At 49.7% G+C, this 16204-nt stretch overlaps 2 protein-coding genes across 3 annotated transcripts; both read left to right on the forward strand.

Moving 5' to 3' along the window:
* Nucleotides 1-1064: 1064 nt before the first annotated feature.
* GOLGA7 (golgin A7) lies at nt 1065-8548 on the forward strand. 2 transcript variants are annotated; one of them, XM_054804766.1, is made up of 5 exons: nt 1065-1239; nt 2648-2800; nt 3147-3248; nt 4323-4386; nt 7277-8548. In XM_054804766.1, the coding sequence occupies exons 1-4, from the start codon at nt 1129-1131 to the stop codon at nt 4368-4370; spliced, it is 414 nt and encodes a 137-aa protein (XP_054660741.1). In that variant the 5' UTR covers nt 1065-1128; the 3' UTR covers nt 4371-4386; nt 7277-8548. The 2 variants fall into 2 exon arrangements, with proteins under 2 accessions (XP_054660741.1, XP_054660740.1); XM_054804765.1 differs by having other exon boundaries at nt 7280-8548.
* A 609-nt stretch (nt 8549-9157) lies between these two features.
* GINS4 (GINS complex subunit 4) lies at nt 9158-11723 on the forward strand. Its single transcript, XM_054804762.1, has 7 exons — nt 9158-9304; nt 9546-9632; nt 9938-10051; nt 10529-10626; nt 10954-11042; nt 11417-11507; nt 11614-11723. The coding sequence occupies exons 1-7, from the start codon at nt 9164-9166 to the stop codon at nt 11708-11710; spliced, it is 717 nt and encodes a 238-aa protein (XP_054660737.1). The 5' UTR covers nt 9158-9163; the 3' UTR covers nt 11711-11723.
* The last annotated feature ends 4481 nt before the right edge of the window (nt 11724-16204 follow it).

Here is a 16204-nt window from a genome sequence, read left to right on the forward strand (position 1 = left end):
GCAGCGAAACTCCGCAGTGAGCCCCAAGGGACAGGACACGGCCCCAAAGCAGCTCCTGGCCTGGAGCCCCGGGGTAAGGTGCCAGCTCCTGTACAGCCCCTTGCCCAGCGCAGCCCAGGGCTCCGCAGCAGGGTGCCCGTGCCCGGTGCCGCCAGGGCTGCGGACGACACAGCCTGGGGGTGCAGGCGGCCTCCGTGGGATGCAGGGATCGGCAACGGGGCCGTCCAGCTGGGCCGCACGCTGGGCTGTTTCTTCAACCAAGTGCTCCGGACGTAGCTCAAGCAGGGAAGAGATTTCTGGCTGGAGATTGTCGGTACCTTCCCCTGCGGCTCACCTGGCTTTGCCAAGAACGGTTCAAACGGCCTTTGGCCTCGCTCATGCGTCGCATGAGGGCACCACCCGAGGGCAAAGGGTAACGGGCCTGGAAACGATCGTCCGTTTATCAGCAACATCAGCTTGGAAGAAAGCTGAGGCGAACGCTCCCACCCGCTCGGATTCCTCACAAAACGTGGTGACATTCACACCCGGGGCAGCCCAGGCCGAGGCAGCCCGACTGCCAGCTCCACCGGCGGCGGCGTTCCGAGGCACGCTGCCAGACGAGCCCGGGGGGCGGTGAGGGGCGGTGAGGGCCCCGGCACCCCCAGCAGCCAGGCCCGGGGCAGGGCGGTGCCATGTTTGCGTGCTGGGGGGGGGGGCAGCGCTGCGCCGCCCGCGTGCGGGGGGGGGGGCGTGCGTGCGTGCGTGCGTGTGTGTGTGTGTCAGGGCTGTACCATGTGGTTTGGGGGGGGGGGAGGGAGGCGTCACGCGGGCTGTACCACGAGGTGTGCACGTGGGGTAACCCTACCTGTGAGGGGAGGGGGAGTCGCCACGCAGCCAATGGGAGGCAGGCGGCGGGCATGGCTCGGCTGCCTCGCGGGGCTGCGCCTGCGCGCTGCCGCTCTCCGTGGGTCGGTGAAGCGGTGGCGCGTGCGCCAGGCGGCACTTCCGCCCTTTCTCTCAGCCCGGAGTTGTCCCGGCGATTTTGCGACAGCCGTAAGTGAGCGGCGGCGCCCGGCGGAGCGGAGCGGGGCGAGCGGCGCGGTGTGGGCGGCGGCGGCGGCCGCGAGTGGCGGCGGCGGCAGCGGCGCGATGAGGCCGCAGCAGGCGCCCGTGTCGGGCAAGGTGTTCATCCAGCGCGACTACAGCGGCGGGACGCGGTGCCAGTTCCAGAGCAAGTTCCCGGCCGAGCTGGAGAACAGGGTAAGGCGGGGTGGGCCCGCTCCGGGCAGCCCGGGGCCGACCCCCGCCACCCGTCTCGCCGCGGCCGCTGAGGCTCGCGAATCGCGGGGGGAGCGGCGCTTATCGAAGCAGCGGGGGAAGGGCTGGGCCCCGCGTACGCCCGCGGGCCGTGGGTGTAAGGGCGAGCGGACGGGGACCGGCTGGCGTTCGCGGGTGACCTGACGGACTCGCCTGGCCCTAAGCCCGTTCAGCGCCTCTCCGGGGCCTGTGGCAGGTCCCCTGCACAAACCTCCGCTCCTGTACCCAAAGCCGAGCTTTTGGGTGTGGGAGGGAGGTGGGGGTTCTCCCCCGTGCCCCGGTCCTGGCGGCAGTTTTCCGCCCGGCCCACCCCGGCGGGGCTGTGCTGAGCTCGTGTCTGTCTTTAAGGCGGCTAGCGCTTTCTGTTCCTCTCTTTTCGTTACAGCCCTACGCGTATGTGGGAGAGAGGCATGATTTCAAAGTTTAAAGGCATGATTTTAAAGTTTAAAGGCATATCCTGCTTTGGATATTGTTTATTTTTTGACATAAAAGCATTGTTTGTTGTCCAAATGGCATTTCTGATCAATTGTGGTAAGAAAATACTTTTAATATTCAGTGAAAAGCTGCATGACAAATAGTTAAAAACGTTTCTCTTTAGTGTTTATGAAATGCTGGTGTTTTGTGCTTTCTTTAATCCTGAGGAAGGCAGCTGTCTCTTGTAGCAGTAAAATAGAATGCGTTCATTATGTCGGTGAGAATAAAGCGCGCGTTGTTGTACTGTGGTGCGTTAACGCTGTCCTCTTGTGTGGAGACCAGCCAGTTCTGCTGAGCCTGTTCAGCAGCCTCACAAGTACCGTCTCAAGTACTTTCATTTTGTTTAATGCTGTCAGATGTAATATCTTCAACTGATAGCAAAACAAGCACTCCATGCTGACGCCTTTTCTTTTTCTTACTGCACTTTTCTTTTCTTCCCTGTTTCTTTGTTTTGTATTGTTTTATTGAGAGCTTGTTTGACCAGCACTGCAGCAGCAAGGCATTACTGATATTAAGAGTTAGCTCTGTCAATACAGTCCCTAACCACTCTTTTTAATCTAGCAGATCTCCTTGCATGTGAATTAAGCTTCTCTCCAACCCCCCCCCCCCAATTAAATTGCATATCGGTTTAGTTATGTTACTCTTACTTGTTTTGTGTTCACATTGTGTTGGAATTCAGACTTGTTGTAATGACTTGGCAGATACTTAAGAAAGAACTACAGGTCTGTAACTCGGTGTCCTTCAGACTTCGGCTCTAAACACAGTGGCTGCAAAGTGTGGAAGTGCAAATAAGCAATAAATGAAGGCAGGTATCTGAAGATATCTGAGAGTTCTGAAATGTGCAGGGCATGACAGCTAAACTTGACTTCTCTTGCAGATTGATAGGCAGCAGTTTGAAGAGACTGTCCGAACACTGAATAATCTCTACGCAGAAGCTGAAAAACTTGGGGGCCAATCTTACCTTGAAGGGTGTCTCGCCTGTCTGACTGCCTATACCATCTTCTTGTGCATGGAAACACATTATGAAAAGGTGCGCTTCTCTTGTTTACCTTGTTACTTGGAAGGCAGTAGTCTCATTAGACTTCAGTCAAAGAGTTATTTCTTGGTAGGATTTCTGTGACTTGCACCGTTGTTGTACAAATTCCGTGTAGACTCTGGATCTTACTGCAGAGTGATTGCATGTATACATCAGACAGACTTGTCTGTGTTAGTCCATTTGAGTAACATAATGATTGCTTGTACTTCAGAGGAATCAACGAGTTCTGTCTCCAGTTGTGTGCTAGGCTCTCCCAACGTTGCTGTATCTGTGATATTGCTGTGGCTCTAACTCTAAACCTGATTAAGGAACTGTGACATCTGTGCTGTTCTATTACCAGGTTCTAAAGAAAATTGCCAAGTTCATTCAGGAACAGAACGAGAAGATCTATGCTCCTCAGGGCCTCCTTCTGACAGACCCCATTGAAAGAGGACTAAGAGTTGTATCCTTCTGTGGTTTCTTAGGTTGCCTTCTGGTTTGTCCATCTATGATGTGCTACCTGTTTATCTTGCTACGGTACCCTCTGGTTGTGCTTCGTGTAGCAGAATATGGACTAGTCTTGTTAATCTCCATTGTGTACTGTTCTCTGGTCAGATTTTAGTACATTAAGATTTGTCATATCAAAAGACAATGAAAATGCAATATTGGAACTTGTCCTTCAAGACTTGCTTGAAAACGCAGTATGTATAAACAGAGTACTTCCAACACTTTAGATGCTCCCTCTATTTCAGTGACCTCTAAAAACGCAGTTTGTCCAATTGGAAAAAAGTGAGCAACTTGATAGGATGGAAGGTGATAACATGAAAACAAGAGATGGCTGTTGTTTAATTTGTAACCCTCCGCTCAGGTTCTGGTGAAGATTTTGCCATGTGACATCACTGTGATTGATACAAGCCTAGCACTTGCTCTTGGTTCTCACTTGGCTTATTTTAACCTTTTTTCTTCAACTCTTGAACCACACTGCAGGCATTTTATCTAGTTATTACCTTAGTAGTTGTAAAGACCTTGCATAGCAAATCTAGGGGTAGAATGAGTAACGCGTATCATTTTTTGAGAATATTGAAACCGAAGCAACCAAGAATGCCAGTTATATGCATGGTAAGGCTAATTCCTTGCAGTTGGGTTGTCTATGTAGGTGACAGCTATAAGCTGTTTAGACACATGACTTCATTATTCTCAATATATTTTCTACATTTTTTTCTATGCACACATCTCCTGGAAAAAAACAACATTCAACTTGAGTAAAAGCATTTTCAGTTTGGTCAGTGACTTAGTACTGAACGGTAGCAGTGGTAACTTTTGTCTAGCGCATAGCCTTTTCTGAAATTTGACAGAAGGTGCAAGGCTCTCAAACCCTCCACATGCAGCTTCTTGTGTTCTTGTTGTCAAAACAGTCCTGGACTGGATAGACCGCTGATCTGACCTGACAGGGCATCTCTTACGTGTTTGTAATGTTTTTCCACTTTTTTTTAATCATCTTTTTATAGTATGTTTTCCTAACAGCTTTTCTGTGCAGATTGAAATTACCATTTATGAAGACAGAGGTATGACCAGCGGAAGATAAAACCGTGGAGTCTCAGGTATGTGCTAACCTCACACTAGATCAATCTGTTTTCTGTGCTCAGAGAGGTAGATTCTGTCATACTGAGACAGGATATTTATCCCACCACTGTATGTAATGAAAGGCTGGTCACATATATCTTGTGTGGACTATGTTTTCTGAATAAGTAGAAATACCAATACTTGGCATTATGCCACTGAGTGTTAATACAGATCAGATGATACCAGATTTACTTTTAGAGAAATTCAGGTCTTGATTGTATAAATATGCATAAACCCGTATTATGTCCAAAATCATTCTCTGTTCTGTAGATAAAAATCTTTTTTATTCTCTTGAAGCTTTTCTGTCATAAGGTTCCGAGTACACAAACTTAAGACTAACCCTTAAATCTGGATTTTAAAATAGGTCACTATTTAAATGCTTATTGTGGATCTCCAAACACTTTTCAGACTAATAGCATGAGAGAAATACTGAAGGAAAATCGTCAATGGTGCTATACTAGCACCTGCTCTGCCTATACTGCTGTGAAAGATACAGGTTTTCCTTTTGAATATTTTCCATGGTGCCTCGCACTAGGGTCCAGTTTAAAAGCTTCCATGTTTTGAGCACTTCTGAAATCAAGGTCATAACCACAGCATGTTAAGAATCCCCTTGTATTTTGCCTAGAAGTCAATATTATTAGCCCCAGAATCCAGAACAAATCAATGTGAGTAATGACATTTTACCTTCTTGGTTCTAAGTGTATAGAAGATTGACTTCTGTATACTGTTGAACAGCAGCTTTTCTGTTCCAGAACGGACTGAACAGAGCACTACTGTTATCAGGGCTGACACTTTGGTTACATGTGCCAAGTGGTGGGATTCTTCCAAATCTCTCCTGCTCAGAAACATTTGATAAGATATTCTGTATTTATACAGTATCTTATCTGCTGTCCTGAATCTTGGAATACTGCGTATTCTAAGAGTCAAATCTTGCACAGCCTAAAGGGAAAATGCAAGTTACTGTACTTGGTAGTATTACTAAATTCTTTCAGTGCTTTTTCTAACCTGCCTCTGCTACACGTCTTGAGGATAGAGAGACTTTTGGTAGTGTGCTTGTGACTGACCCATACTTACAGTGCATATAAACCAGATTAATGTACTACAAGCTGGAGCAAACCATGACAAGAAGTTCTGGTAAAGCAAAACGGTGAAGATTGTTGCTGATGCATACCTGTTTCTAAACAACTCTGGCTTGTAACTTGGCATTGTTTGTAGATGCCAATTCTGTCTCAAAATATCCTTCTTTATCTGGTTATTAGCACTTGGGAATCTGTTGTATTGCATGACACTTGTGTTCTGCTGTTGGAATAAGTTTGTATGTTATCAACTGCATCTGCATATATTGGGCACAAGCCATTTGCCATGACTCACTTCACAGCAATTATTGCAGAATGTTTTTGTAGGTGATGTGGGTTTTGAGCAATTACATAAGCTAGTTCATAGAATCACAGACTGGTTTGGGTTGGGAGGGACCTTAAAGGCCACCTCGTTCCACCCCCCTGCCATGGGCAGGGACACCCTCCACTAGCCCAGGTTGCCCAAAGCCCCATCCAACCTGGCCTTGAACACTGCCAGGGAGCCAGGGGCAGCCACAGCTTCTCTGGGCAACCTGTGCCAGGGCCTCAGCACCCTCACAGGGAAGAATTTCTTCCTAATATCTAATCTAAATCGACCCTCCTTTAGCTTAAACCCATTCCCCCTTGTCCTGTCGCTACACTCCCTGACAAACAGTCCCTCTCCATCTTTCCTGTAGCCCCTTCAGGGACTGGAAGGGGCTCTAAGGTCTCCCCGCAGCCTTCTCTTCCCCAGGCTGAACCACCCCAACTCTCTCAGCCTGTCTCCATAGCAGAGGTGCTCCAGCCCTTGCATCATCTCTGTGGCCTCCTCTGGACTCGCTCCAAGAGCTCCATGTCCTTCTTGTGCTGGGGACCCCCGAGCTGGACGCAGCACTGCAGGGGGGTCTCCCCAGAGCGGAGTAGAGGGGCAGAATCCCCTCCCTCGACCTGCTGGTCATGCTGCTGCTGGGGATGCAGCCCAGGACACGGGTGGCTTTCTGGGCTGCCAGCACACATTGCCAGGTCACGTTGAGCTTCTTATCAATCAATACCCCCAAGTCCTTCTCCTCAGGGCTGCTCTCCATCCATTCCCTGCCCAGCCTGGAGCTGTGCTTGGGATTGCCCTGACCCACGTGCAGGACCTTGCCCTTGGCCTTGCTGAACCTCATGAGGTTTGCACAGACCCACTTCCTGAGCTTGTCCAGGTCCCTCTGGATGGCATCCCTTCCCTCCAGCGTGTCGACCCACCACACAGCTCGGTGTCATCAGCAAACGTGCTGAGGGTGCACTCGATCTGCTGAACATGTCACCAACAAAGATGTTAAATAGTGCCAGTCCCAGCACTGAGGACTTGAAAGAGAAAGGCTAAAATAAAGGATCATGCTAGTTGTATGTGGTATAGAACTGCAAAATTGCTATGCCTGAGTTTCCAGAATACCTACTGAACTTTCATTAAGCTTTGCTTTTGAAAAGCTCAAATTTGAACTGGCTCCCTTGTCTTGGGTACTCTGTGGATCCTGGGATGGCAGTGTAAGCCTAGGTTGTTGGCAATGTGCGCAGAAAAGAAATTGGAAGTATTTATGCCTGTTATGCAGAAAGAAACAAAGTAGTAAAGGTCTTTGTTTCCTGTTAGACACGCGAAATCGAGAGTGTTGGCTTCTGTTCCTGCTTCTCTCACTGCAGCATGTGGTAACCCTACATTTCCTGCCTCATACCTCCTGAGAGAACAAAATATAGCTATGTAAAGGTGTTTGTAGGGTTTTGTTGGTTTTATTTAGTAATAGTCTCTAATAATATGAAACTTCTTTTCTAGCAGATAGCTCAACAGTGGACTTGCTGTATCAAAGTTCCCCTACCTCCTACTTTAGAGCATCATTCCTTTCTCTGCTGCCAGATCCACAGTGCCATCTACTACAAGGACTAACTCCTAAAACTGCTCCACATGGGGTGACCTAGCTGATCAGCATCCATTTTGTGGCAGACTTTTAACCAATGAGATCACTTTTTTTTCCCCCAAGAAAAAGCAGAAGTGGCGAAGCTACATACTCTTCTGAAAGAAACGGGGCGCCTAGCCCAGCGAAAGTCTAGTTTTAGTCACTTAAGTGCAGTGCTGTTCCTCCCTAGTTCTTAAACCCTTCTGTACATCCATCGGGCTTTGGAAAGCTACGAGTTGGGAATTTTCCAGAAGCGAGGCCTTCCCTCTGGTTCAATATTGGAGTGAGGGGAGCCTCTGCCTGGCGAGAAGTGACTCAAGGCAACGAGCATTTTACGTTTCCTGTGCTGATTCTCGTGGAAAACCAGAAGGCAAAGTGTTACTTGTTTTAATGTTTAGGTTGTTCCTAGAAGGGGAGGCCTAGCCGGACTTTAATACTGGTGTTTTTTCTACTGCTGTATCTGTGCTGTTATTGCATCTGTCCATGCTCACCGGAAGAGGGGGGGTCTATTCATTCATAAAACAGTAAGTACAATAAAATGGATGCTGAACCAATAAACATAACAATTCCTACCCTACTCTGATTAATATGTGAAGTGTAAAACTGTTTGTTTATGGATTTATTATATATAATTTATAGGAAAACATTGATTTGACAAACTGTTAGATGTTGTGTAAGATGGTTTCTTAATTCTGTCTGCTGGCACACTATTGAAGAGTAGAACTGCGCGTTATTTAGTATCCCACATGCATCGACATTCCTCGGCAATACCTGCAAAAGTAAAGTTCCTACAAACCAAGCTGGCTTAATATTTTTCTCTTATCCTTTTCCCTTATCAAAGCAAAGGTGTCCTGGTTTAGGTTCTGAGTGTCATTGTCGAATCGTAGAAGGAATTGAAGTATTTGGGAAAGTCGATGACTTACGCAAAACAGATCGAGTGTTTTGGCTTTTGGTGGTACTGTAGGTGCTAATACTGGATCTGAAATTCCAGGCTTCTTACTCAGCCACTGATTTTTTTTTTTTTGAGATTTGTTTAATATTTTAATTGTATAAAACTTGTTTTTTCTAAACTGTAACAGTGTTTGCCTTTCACATCTGTTGCAATATTGGCAGAAGTACTAATGGATTAGTAAATTTTTTCTTAAACCGTGTCTGTGTGATACTTGATAGCGCTGCTTCGCATAAAGTAGCGCAACGGGTGAGGTTTTTACTCCTACAGTAGCAGGGTCGTGGTTGTGAACAAACAAGAGCTAGCATCATTTCACAATCAGTTCACCTGGTAAGGTTTACTCCGGGTAAAGCCAGTGTTTATTGTTGTACTTAGAAATGCAATATACTTCAGAGTGTCTGTCTTCATAGGAAAAGCACCTTAACGCGGGTGGGTTTGTAACGCAGACACTCGTTCCCCTGCTGCCCCCTCGCACTGAGCACGTTTCTGTCCTGGCCGCTCACACCCAACCCAGACTTGAGCTCTGTGGAGCAGCTTCCCTGGGCTGCTTAATGAGCAGATTAATTAGCAGGGCCCTGCAGGCGGGGCTTGGTTCTCCCTGCGGCACGGAGCCCGGCCTTTCTCCTCTGTCCCTTCACTGCGTGGTCAAAGAGTAGTAGTGTTTTGCGAGCCGCACTCCTTTTGCCCGCTTCTAATAAAGCTTTGTTTTCCAGCAGCCATTGGCGGCTCCTGACCCGACAGAGCGCTGATCCCTCTCTGCGCTGCCAGCCGCCATTTTCTTGGGGGCCAGGCGCCTGCGCAGTAGGGCGGTCCGCGCATGCGCGTAGGGGCGCAGCCGTTGGCGGGAGGCTTTGGTGGGATGGCGGCAGCCGGCGGTGAGGGGACGGAGGGGGACTCGGATGGGGGTAGTGAGGAACTGGTGCTCACCCCGGCGCAGCTCATCCACAGCTTGGAGCAGGTAGTGTGGGCTGAGGGCCGGGTCTCTGGGGAGATCGGGGGGGAGGGGGAGAAGAGGAGGGGGGTGTGTGTGTGACTGAAAACTGGGTCCTGAGCTCTCTAGGGGAGACGTGGGGCAGCTGGGGCCCGGGCCCCTGGGCTGGCTGGAGGAGGTGGGGAGGGCTGAGTTTCTGGCCTCTCTGGGGTCTGGGGCATATGGCAGGTGCATTCTGCCCTTCTACTTACAGTGTGCCTTCTTTCAGGCCTGGCTGAATGAGAAGTTTGCTCCAGAGCTGCTGGAGAGCAAACCTGAGATCATTGAGTGTGTTGTGGAGCAGCTGGACCACATGGTAGGTTCTGCTGGGCGGTGGTACAGGCAAGCCCTGGTTGTCTGGCCTGGCAGATAGGTGCTTGGGTCCCTCTGGGATTGCCAGGATTCTTTGCTCCCCTGTCCCTGAGAGAAGGCTGTTCTGAGTAGCTTCTCTGAGTTTCTTTTGGAGAGGGGACTAGGAGATATAAGGAAATAGCGTGCTTTGTGTCACCAAAAGCAGCTGCAGTCTGGTTTTGTGGGTCCTATGTACGAAACCCATCTTCCTCTGTATTTCTTGTTGTTTGACACTTCAGCCATTTAATTTCTCTTTGCCTTTCCTTGCAGGAGGAAAACCTGAAACGGGCAAAGAGAGGAGACTTGAAGGTCAGCGTTCACCGCATGGAGATTGAAAGGATCCGTTATGTGCTCAGCAGCTACTTGCGATGTAGGCTTGTGAAGGTAATACTCGCTTGTGCTGCCCAGGGGATGAAAAAGGGTAATTTCAGGAGTGATTTTTACCTATATAATGCCTCCTGCTTCAGCAAGACACTTAGTTAAAGCGTGCTCTCTCTCTGTGTCCTCCAAAGTGCAACTCAATTAATTCCTTGGATGCGCTTTTCTGTTGTGATGAAGGAGGATCACAGCATTGCTATGAGCCTTTTCTTACCTCATCTAAGGCCAGGATGGCACAATTGAATACTTGCGTGTTCTGCCTGGGTCCTGCCACGTACACGGATGGTTGTGCAGCTTGGAGACCCCAGCTGACCATACCGCTGTTAATTCAGGAGCAGGTATGTGGGCAGGCCTGTGGCCGCTGCATATACCTGTAGGGCAAGGGACCGCTGCTTGCTGGGGAAGCCTTGGGAGTGGGGACTGTAGGCACTGAGCTACTGGGAGAGGTCTGTTTCAACCTTTGGGATTTTGTTCCCATATCAGATAGAGAAGTTTTTCCCCCATGTCCTGGAGAAGGAGAAGTCTCGAGCCGAAGGGGAGCCTTCCATTCTATCACCAGAGGAGTTTGCTTTTGCTAAAGAGTGAGTATGTTTTGGAGGCATCTCCCTCCCTTTTTATAGGTTATAGAACTCACCCATGTGTTATGCTGAACAGTTCTTGAGACTGTTAGCCTTAGACAGGCTTGCAGTAAGAATCACAGGGTTTACCAGGTTTCCTTAGGGACAAGGAAAGAGCTGAAATGAAGTAGCTCTGGTAACTCTGAGCCAGTTACCAGGGCGAGCCATTAAGCTGGTTTCTGGCCATGCCTGTAGGACTGGGAGATGTTGCTTGCTGGTGTTTTGAGTCAATGCCCTCCCTGCAAATTTGTATTTGATTAATCCAGTAAATGCTCCAATGATTTGTTTCAGGTACATGGCAAACACGGAGACTTATCTGAAAAACGTGGCCCTAAAACACATGCCGCCCAACCTGCAGAAAGTGTCTCTGCTAAAATCAGGTGAGTACATCCAGACTGCAGGGTCATCTGAAAATTATAGCAGCAGGGGTAGGGGGAAGCTCTGGGGAGCATGAAATGTTAAGGGCTAGTCCTGCACTGGCACTCAGCAGAAGCAAAGATGATGGAATGACAGTGTGATAACACTGCTCTGCTGTGTGGTACATGGCTTGATGCTGCTGTCAGAGGATCATGCTGGCCCCTGCCATTGAGTCTTGTCTTACGCTGAGGCAGTGCACGCTACATCAATCAGAAGTGTCTGGCGTTCCCTTTACTGGCCACGAGTCTGCTGTCCCTCGTACCCCTCTGTTAGCTTGGTGTCCTGCAGAGGAACATGAGCGACCACTGAGCCTGTGCTCTGAATCTGTTGTCTGCAGTTCCAAAGCCCAACCTGGACTCCTTTGTGTTCCTGAGGGTGTTGGAGCGGCAGGAGAACATCCTGGTCCAGCCAGAGATGGACGAGCAAAGGTAGGTGGGCGCTTGCCCGTGTGGCGCACATAAATAGGTTAGTTTCACAAAGCGGTGTGGGTTACAGCGAGAGGGGAGGCGGCTTACCTTCAGCTCTGTCTGGCAGAGACTACACCATCGACCTGGAGGAGGGCTCACAGCACCTGATCCGGTACAAGACCATCGCTCCGCTGGTGGCCTCGGGAGCGGTGCAGCTCATCTGAGGGGCGAGCGGTAAGTGCAGGGCCGGGGCCCAGGTGACGCCGGGGTGCAGCTGCCGCAGCCGCCGCACCGTCCTGGCCGTCCCGCGGGCGCCGGGATGGGACGCGGCCGGCAGGTGGCGCCGGGGCGGCGCGGTGGAGCCGTGGGGCTGCCCGGGCCGTGTCCCCTCCGGCCGTGGTGGGGCTGGGCAAGGCAGCAGCGGTGTTGGGAGGAGTACCCTTGGAAGCAGGCAAATAACCCAGCAGGACAACTTTCCCTCTGCTGATGCAGAGGGGCTGGTTGCCCACACAGTTTGTCAAATTCCTTATTGCTTATGACGTGCCTGGAATACAGCCAGGCGCCTGGCTCTGGTGCTCCTGAGGGCAGTCTGTGTCACAGCGCTCCCTCCAAGGCGGCTTTGCAGCAGCCTTGCCACAGTCCCCTTGGAGTCCCGAGGGAGGGAGGACTGTAGCTACTGCCTCTCAAGATCCCAGGCTGGTTTGACAGCAGACGTGGACAGAGCGCATCTATCCTCAAAGGCGAATACAGCCTCTGTAAATAGCAGGGTGCTCTCTTTTTAAATCTGCACCTGTGTGTTCATTCCTGTTCCAGTTTAGCACTGTTCTTTAAATTAGGCTATCGGGTGGAAACTGTGACTGAATGGTGTGGCAACCAGCTATGTAAACTCCACCTTCCCCCATCAGCTTTGATCTTGTCACAGGGTCGGTGCAACCCTGAGTATTGTGCAAGTGGCCAATTGCTCTGAGGTGAAGGGGGGGATACTTCTGCACCATCTTTGCCACATGATCCATTGAGCAGAAAAACACTGCACATAAAGGTATTTGCTGGCTGAGCAAATCTTGATTCTTGCAGAAGGAGCAGCAAGGAGTGGGAACATGTTAAGTATGGAAACTGCAGCTCAGAGCAAAGGGAATGTCATGGGAGAGCCATAAGTTCATGTGTGGGGTGCTTAGCACCAGCTCGTTACCGTCAGTGGGAAGGGAGAGTGAAGAGTTTACCAAGTTTGTTCCCTTTGTCTTTCTGACAATGTCAGCTCATGGCCATGAGCCTAGGGATTCGGGGCTTCTACTTGCTTAGTTTGTCCCTTGAAGTGTTGTTATGCAGACCAAACAGCAAGTCTGTCCTTCCTTGGAAAGGCCCTGCCTGTGGGGAAGGCAGGCTGCATGAGCTTTGTTCTGCCTATGCAGCCTGTGTCCCAGTGTGGATACAGTTGTGTTAGTACAGCCCCTTCTAATATGGCCCGAGTGGAGTTATGCTGCTTTTTCCTGATGTTTTGGCACTATCCTTGTAAAATATCCACCCTTGCCATTACAGGTATCTGAGATTTGCCTGCAGAGTAGGCCTGGATTTGGAATTGCTACCTGGACCTTGTGCTGATAATGGCATTTCTTGCCCCGGGCCAAGGAGTGAGTGCCTCCAGGAGCCACAGGCAGCTGTGTTTTCCGCAATCAGGTTGTGAAAGGTGCAATCACGATCAAAGCTTTAGAAATGTCAGACAGCATTTGCAGGTTTGTTACAAAGCTCTCCTTAACCAGAGCAACTGGTTCACACTCAGGGTGTTTGTGCCAGAGCCATGGGGTCTTCATACTGCCCACGTAAAATTTGTGTTATGATCTGCAGTTCTGCTACGTGCATGGACTTTGCCTGAAGCCAACACCAGAGCAGATCTTGCACAGAGGGCCTTGCTGCTTTTCCAGCTTTTTCTGACCTGCTTCTTTGGACTGGCTGACTTCAGGGAGATTGCACCACTATTACAGCTAATCCTCAAGCTCAAGGCTGCCTTGGTCAGTGAACTCCAGAGCAAGTAGAGCCCTTGGTACAGGATGGTCTGCATGATCAGCAGCTGAGTGAAGAGCTCTGAGGAATTTTGTAAGCTTGTAGGGGCTTATAGTGCCTTCATGTTGTTTAGAAAGCATGAAGCTGGCAGAGCTTTCCCAGAACTGTCTCTTGCTGCAGGATGAGGATAGAAGTCTTGTTTTTGCCTCACCATGTTTTTGTGTGTTATTCGTGCTGCTTCCTATCGGGCTAGCGCTCTGTATTTGATTTCTGCAGCAGAGCGTTCAGCTCCCAGTGCAGGGAGACTTGGAGCAATAGAATAGATGCAAAGTGATGAGTTGGGGGACATTTCTGGAAAGCTTCAGTGTGTAGCTGCTGGGATGTCTTATTCAAGATCAGTGGTGGCCAGTTTCACTAAAATGGAACAACTTAATTCAGGGCTCAGGAGAAAGCAGCTTTCTGCTGTGCATGATCTGAAGACCCTCCCTCCATAGAGTGAAGAGTTTGGTACAGCTTCTGATTGCATTTGTTAGGGTAGAAACTGTCAAAGTCCCTTCTACTGAAACAGCTGCTGGGGCACGGCAACTCCTTTGTGCTGGTCACGCAGAGGAAAATCTCCTCTGGCCCTGTTGACCTGTGCGTGCCTCTCCTACCTGGAGGAGAAGCCAGGGTGTCCCGTGCTGCCTCAGCTCGGTGCCTGCCAGGCACGTGGGCAGACAGTGGCTCGTGTTTCTTCACGTCAGGGTCTTCCTTGCATGGTGCTCTGTGCAAGGAACAGCCTGATGCTCCTCTGACACTCCCTCTGCCAGGCGGGGGGTGACACAGTGCATCTTGTAGTGTGAGTGGCTTCACATGTGTGGTTTATAGTTTTCCTAATGAATCCATTTAGGTAAAGAAGATTCTTTTAAGTATAGACGTTAAGAGGAGGCTGGGTTTAATCCTTAGGAATCAGTAGCACATACCTGTGCACGGCCCCCCAGGAAGAGCTGTAGATTGTGCCCTGCCCATATATACAGCCCAGGCAGCTTCACAGAGGTGACTGAAGCTCCCAGCCAAAGTCATCGTTAATCCGCTGCTGCAGAAGCGTGCTATAGAAGAGCTGCTTGGAGAATGTCTAGGTGGCACGTCTGGCAGACTTTCTCCTTGGCCCTATTAAGATTGACTGAGTGATTGTCCAGACAGCTAGTACTTGCCTCACCGCTGCATCTCACGTGGCTGCAGCAATGTGGTAAGGGGCCCCTGTCCTCTTCTAGCAGCAGAACCTGAACTGGATCTGATTCTTTCCAGAGCACCTTCAGTACAGTTCCTCTCTGGAGTCAGACAGCTGGCACATGGCAACATCATCACAGGCTGTGCAGGATTTTTGAAGATAGCTAGTAGGCTGAAATCAGTCAGGCTAATAGTGAGATTCAGTTTTGGCATACCTGAAAATGCTGCTGTCTGCTTTTTGCGTCCTTCCATGACTAAATACTGAGACACTTCGGGGACTGGGTGCTGCCTCACTGCTAACACTGTGCCTCTGTTCTGTCTGTGCTGGGGGAAGGAGAAGTGTCTGCAACTTTGTCAAGGAAGAGATGCTTTTGGCTTGTGCTTTTAGATGGAGGAGAAGACCCAGCAGTCTGTCCATCTGAATCTGTGCCTCTGGAAGAGAATGCGCAGAGTGGGAGCAGCTTTTCCAGCTTCCATGGAGTCTGCTGTTAAGCTTGGGCTCAGGTACACCCCCTGTTCTCTGCTACTTCTGAGGTGGAGATAGCTTGGGTTTACTGAGTGATTAGCTCTAAACGCAAAGTAGGTGGATAGTGAAAGAGGTCGCAAGGAGGGCACTGATGGTGAGCTGTGATTTCCCAGCCTGAGCCAGATCCACTCTCCTGAGTGCAGGAGAAAGGTGGGACAAGCGGTTGCGTTGCTAGGAAGACACTTCAATATCTGTGGACTCCCCCAAGTCACTGAAGTGGGGGGAAACACGCTGTCAGCCTGAGAGGACACGAAGAAAGGATGGTTCTTGGAAAGCAACTGCTGATAATTGACTCATTGCCTGCATTTGTGTACCAGAGGGCATCTGTGCTTGTAAGCATGTGGAGTTGCCTAGTATGCAACCCATCACAACAGTGCACAGGGGACTGCCTCCCCTTGGGCCCCAGTCATGTCTGAAATGTGGAAAACCTGTCCCTGGTATTCTTCTGTGGGCTTTCTCTTCCACTGCCATGGTTAACCCTGGCTGTAGGCTGCTGTATTTCTGGGTGACAGCAGCTTTCCCAAAATTGAGAAATACCTGCATTAGAGCTGGTATCCAGGGAGTTGTTCCTCTGAAAGTCCTGTCTAGGAAAAGTAATCCAAAGGTGGTTCTATATCTTTTTTTTTTTTTTTTCCCCTGGGTATCTACAGGAAAATGATCTCAAATAATATGTGATCCAGTGAGGATTATTATTCCTTAGTAGCAATAGCTACCTACACAAACTTTCCTGCATGGTGGGGCAACAACTGGAAATTCTCTGGGCAAAGGTTTCAAGTATTCAAAGGTTCAAAAGCAGACAACTTGCAAGACCATGAGCAAGAGCCCTTAGTTCAGAGAAAAAGGGGAACAGTTTGCTGTCATGACCTTGGGAGATGTCGCTTGGGTTTGTAACTTGGGCAGTTGCAGCCACAGTTAAACCTTGTAGGGGTGAGTATACTGTAGCTGATCCTCCAGCTGACCTCTGTGGAAGGATGTGGTGCTGCCT

The sequence above is a fragment of the Grus americana genome, chromosome 26 (assembly GCF_028858705.1).
Source record: "Grus americana isolate bGruAme1 chromosome 26, bGruAme1.mat, whole genome shotgun sequence".
NCBI lineage: Eukaryota > Metazoa > Chordata > Aves > Gruiformes > Gruidae > Grus > Grus americana.

What these genes read in the sequence shown, in the direction of transcription:
- GOLGA7 (XM_054804766.1), top strand. Translation starts at nt 1,129, where the DNA reads ATGAGGCCGCAGCAGGCGCCCGTGTCGGGCAAGGTGTTCATCCAGCGC. An exon ending in CGGCCGAGCTGGAGAACAGG is followed by an intron (nt 1,240 to 2,647) that starts GTAAGGCGGGGT and finishes CTTCTCTTGCAG; the next exon opens with ATTGATAGGCAGCAGTTTGA. An exon ending in TGGAAACACATTATGAAAAG is followed by an intron (nt 2,801 to 3,146) that starts GTGCGCTTCTCT and finishes TTCTATTACCAG; the next exon opens with GTTCTAAAGAAAATTGCCAA.
- GINS4 (XM_054804762.1), top strand. Translation starts at nt 9,164, where the DNA reads ATGCGCGTAGGGGCGCAGCCGTTGGCGGGAGGCTTTGGTGGGATGGCG. An exon ending in TCATCCACAGCTTGGAGCAG is followed by an intron (nt 9,305 to 9,545) that starts GTAGTGTGGGCT and finishes GCCTTCTTTCAG; the next exon opens with GCCTGGCTGAATGAGAAGTT. An exon ending in TGGAGCAGCTGGACCACATG is followed by an intron (nt 9,633 to 9,937) that starts GTAGGTTCTGCT and finishes CTTTCCTTGCAG; the next exon opens with GAGGAAAACCTGAAACGGGC.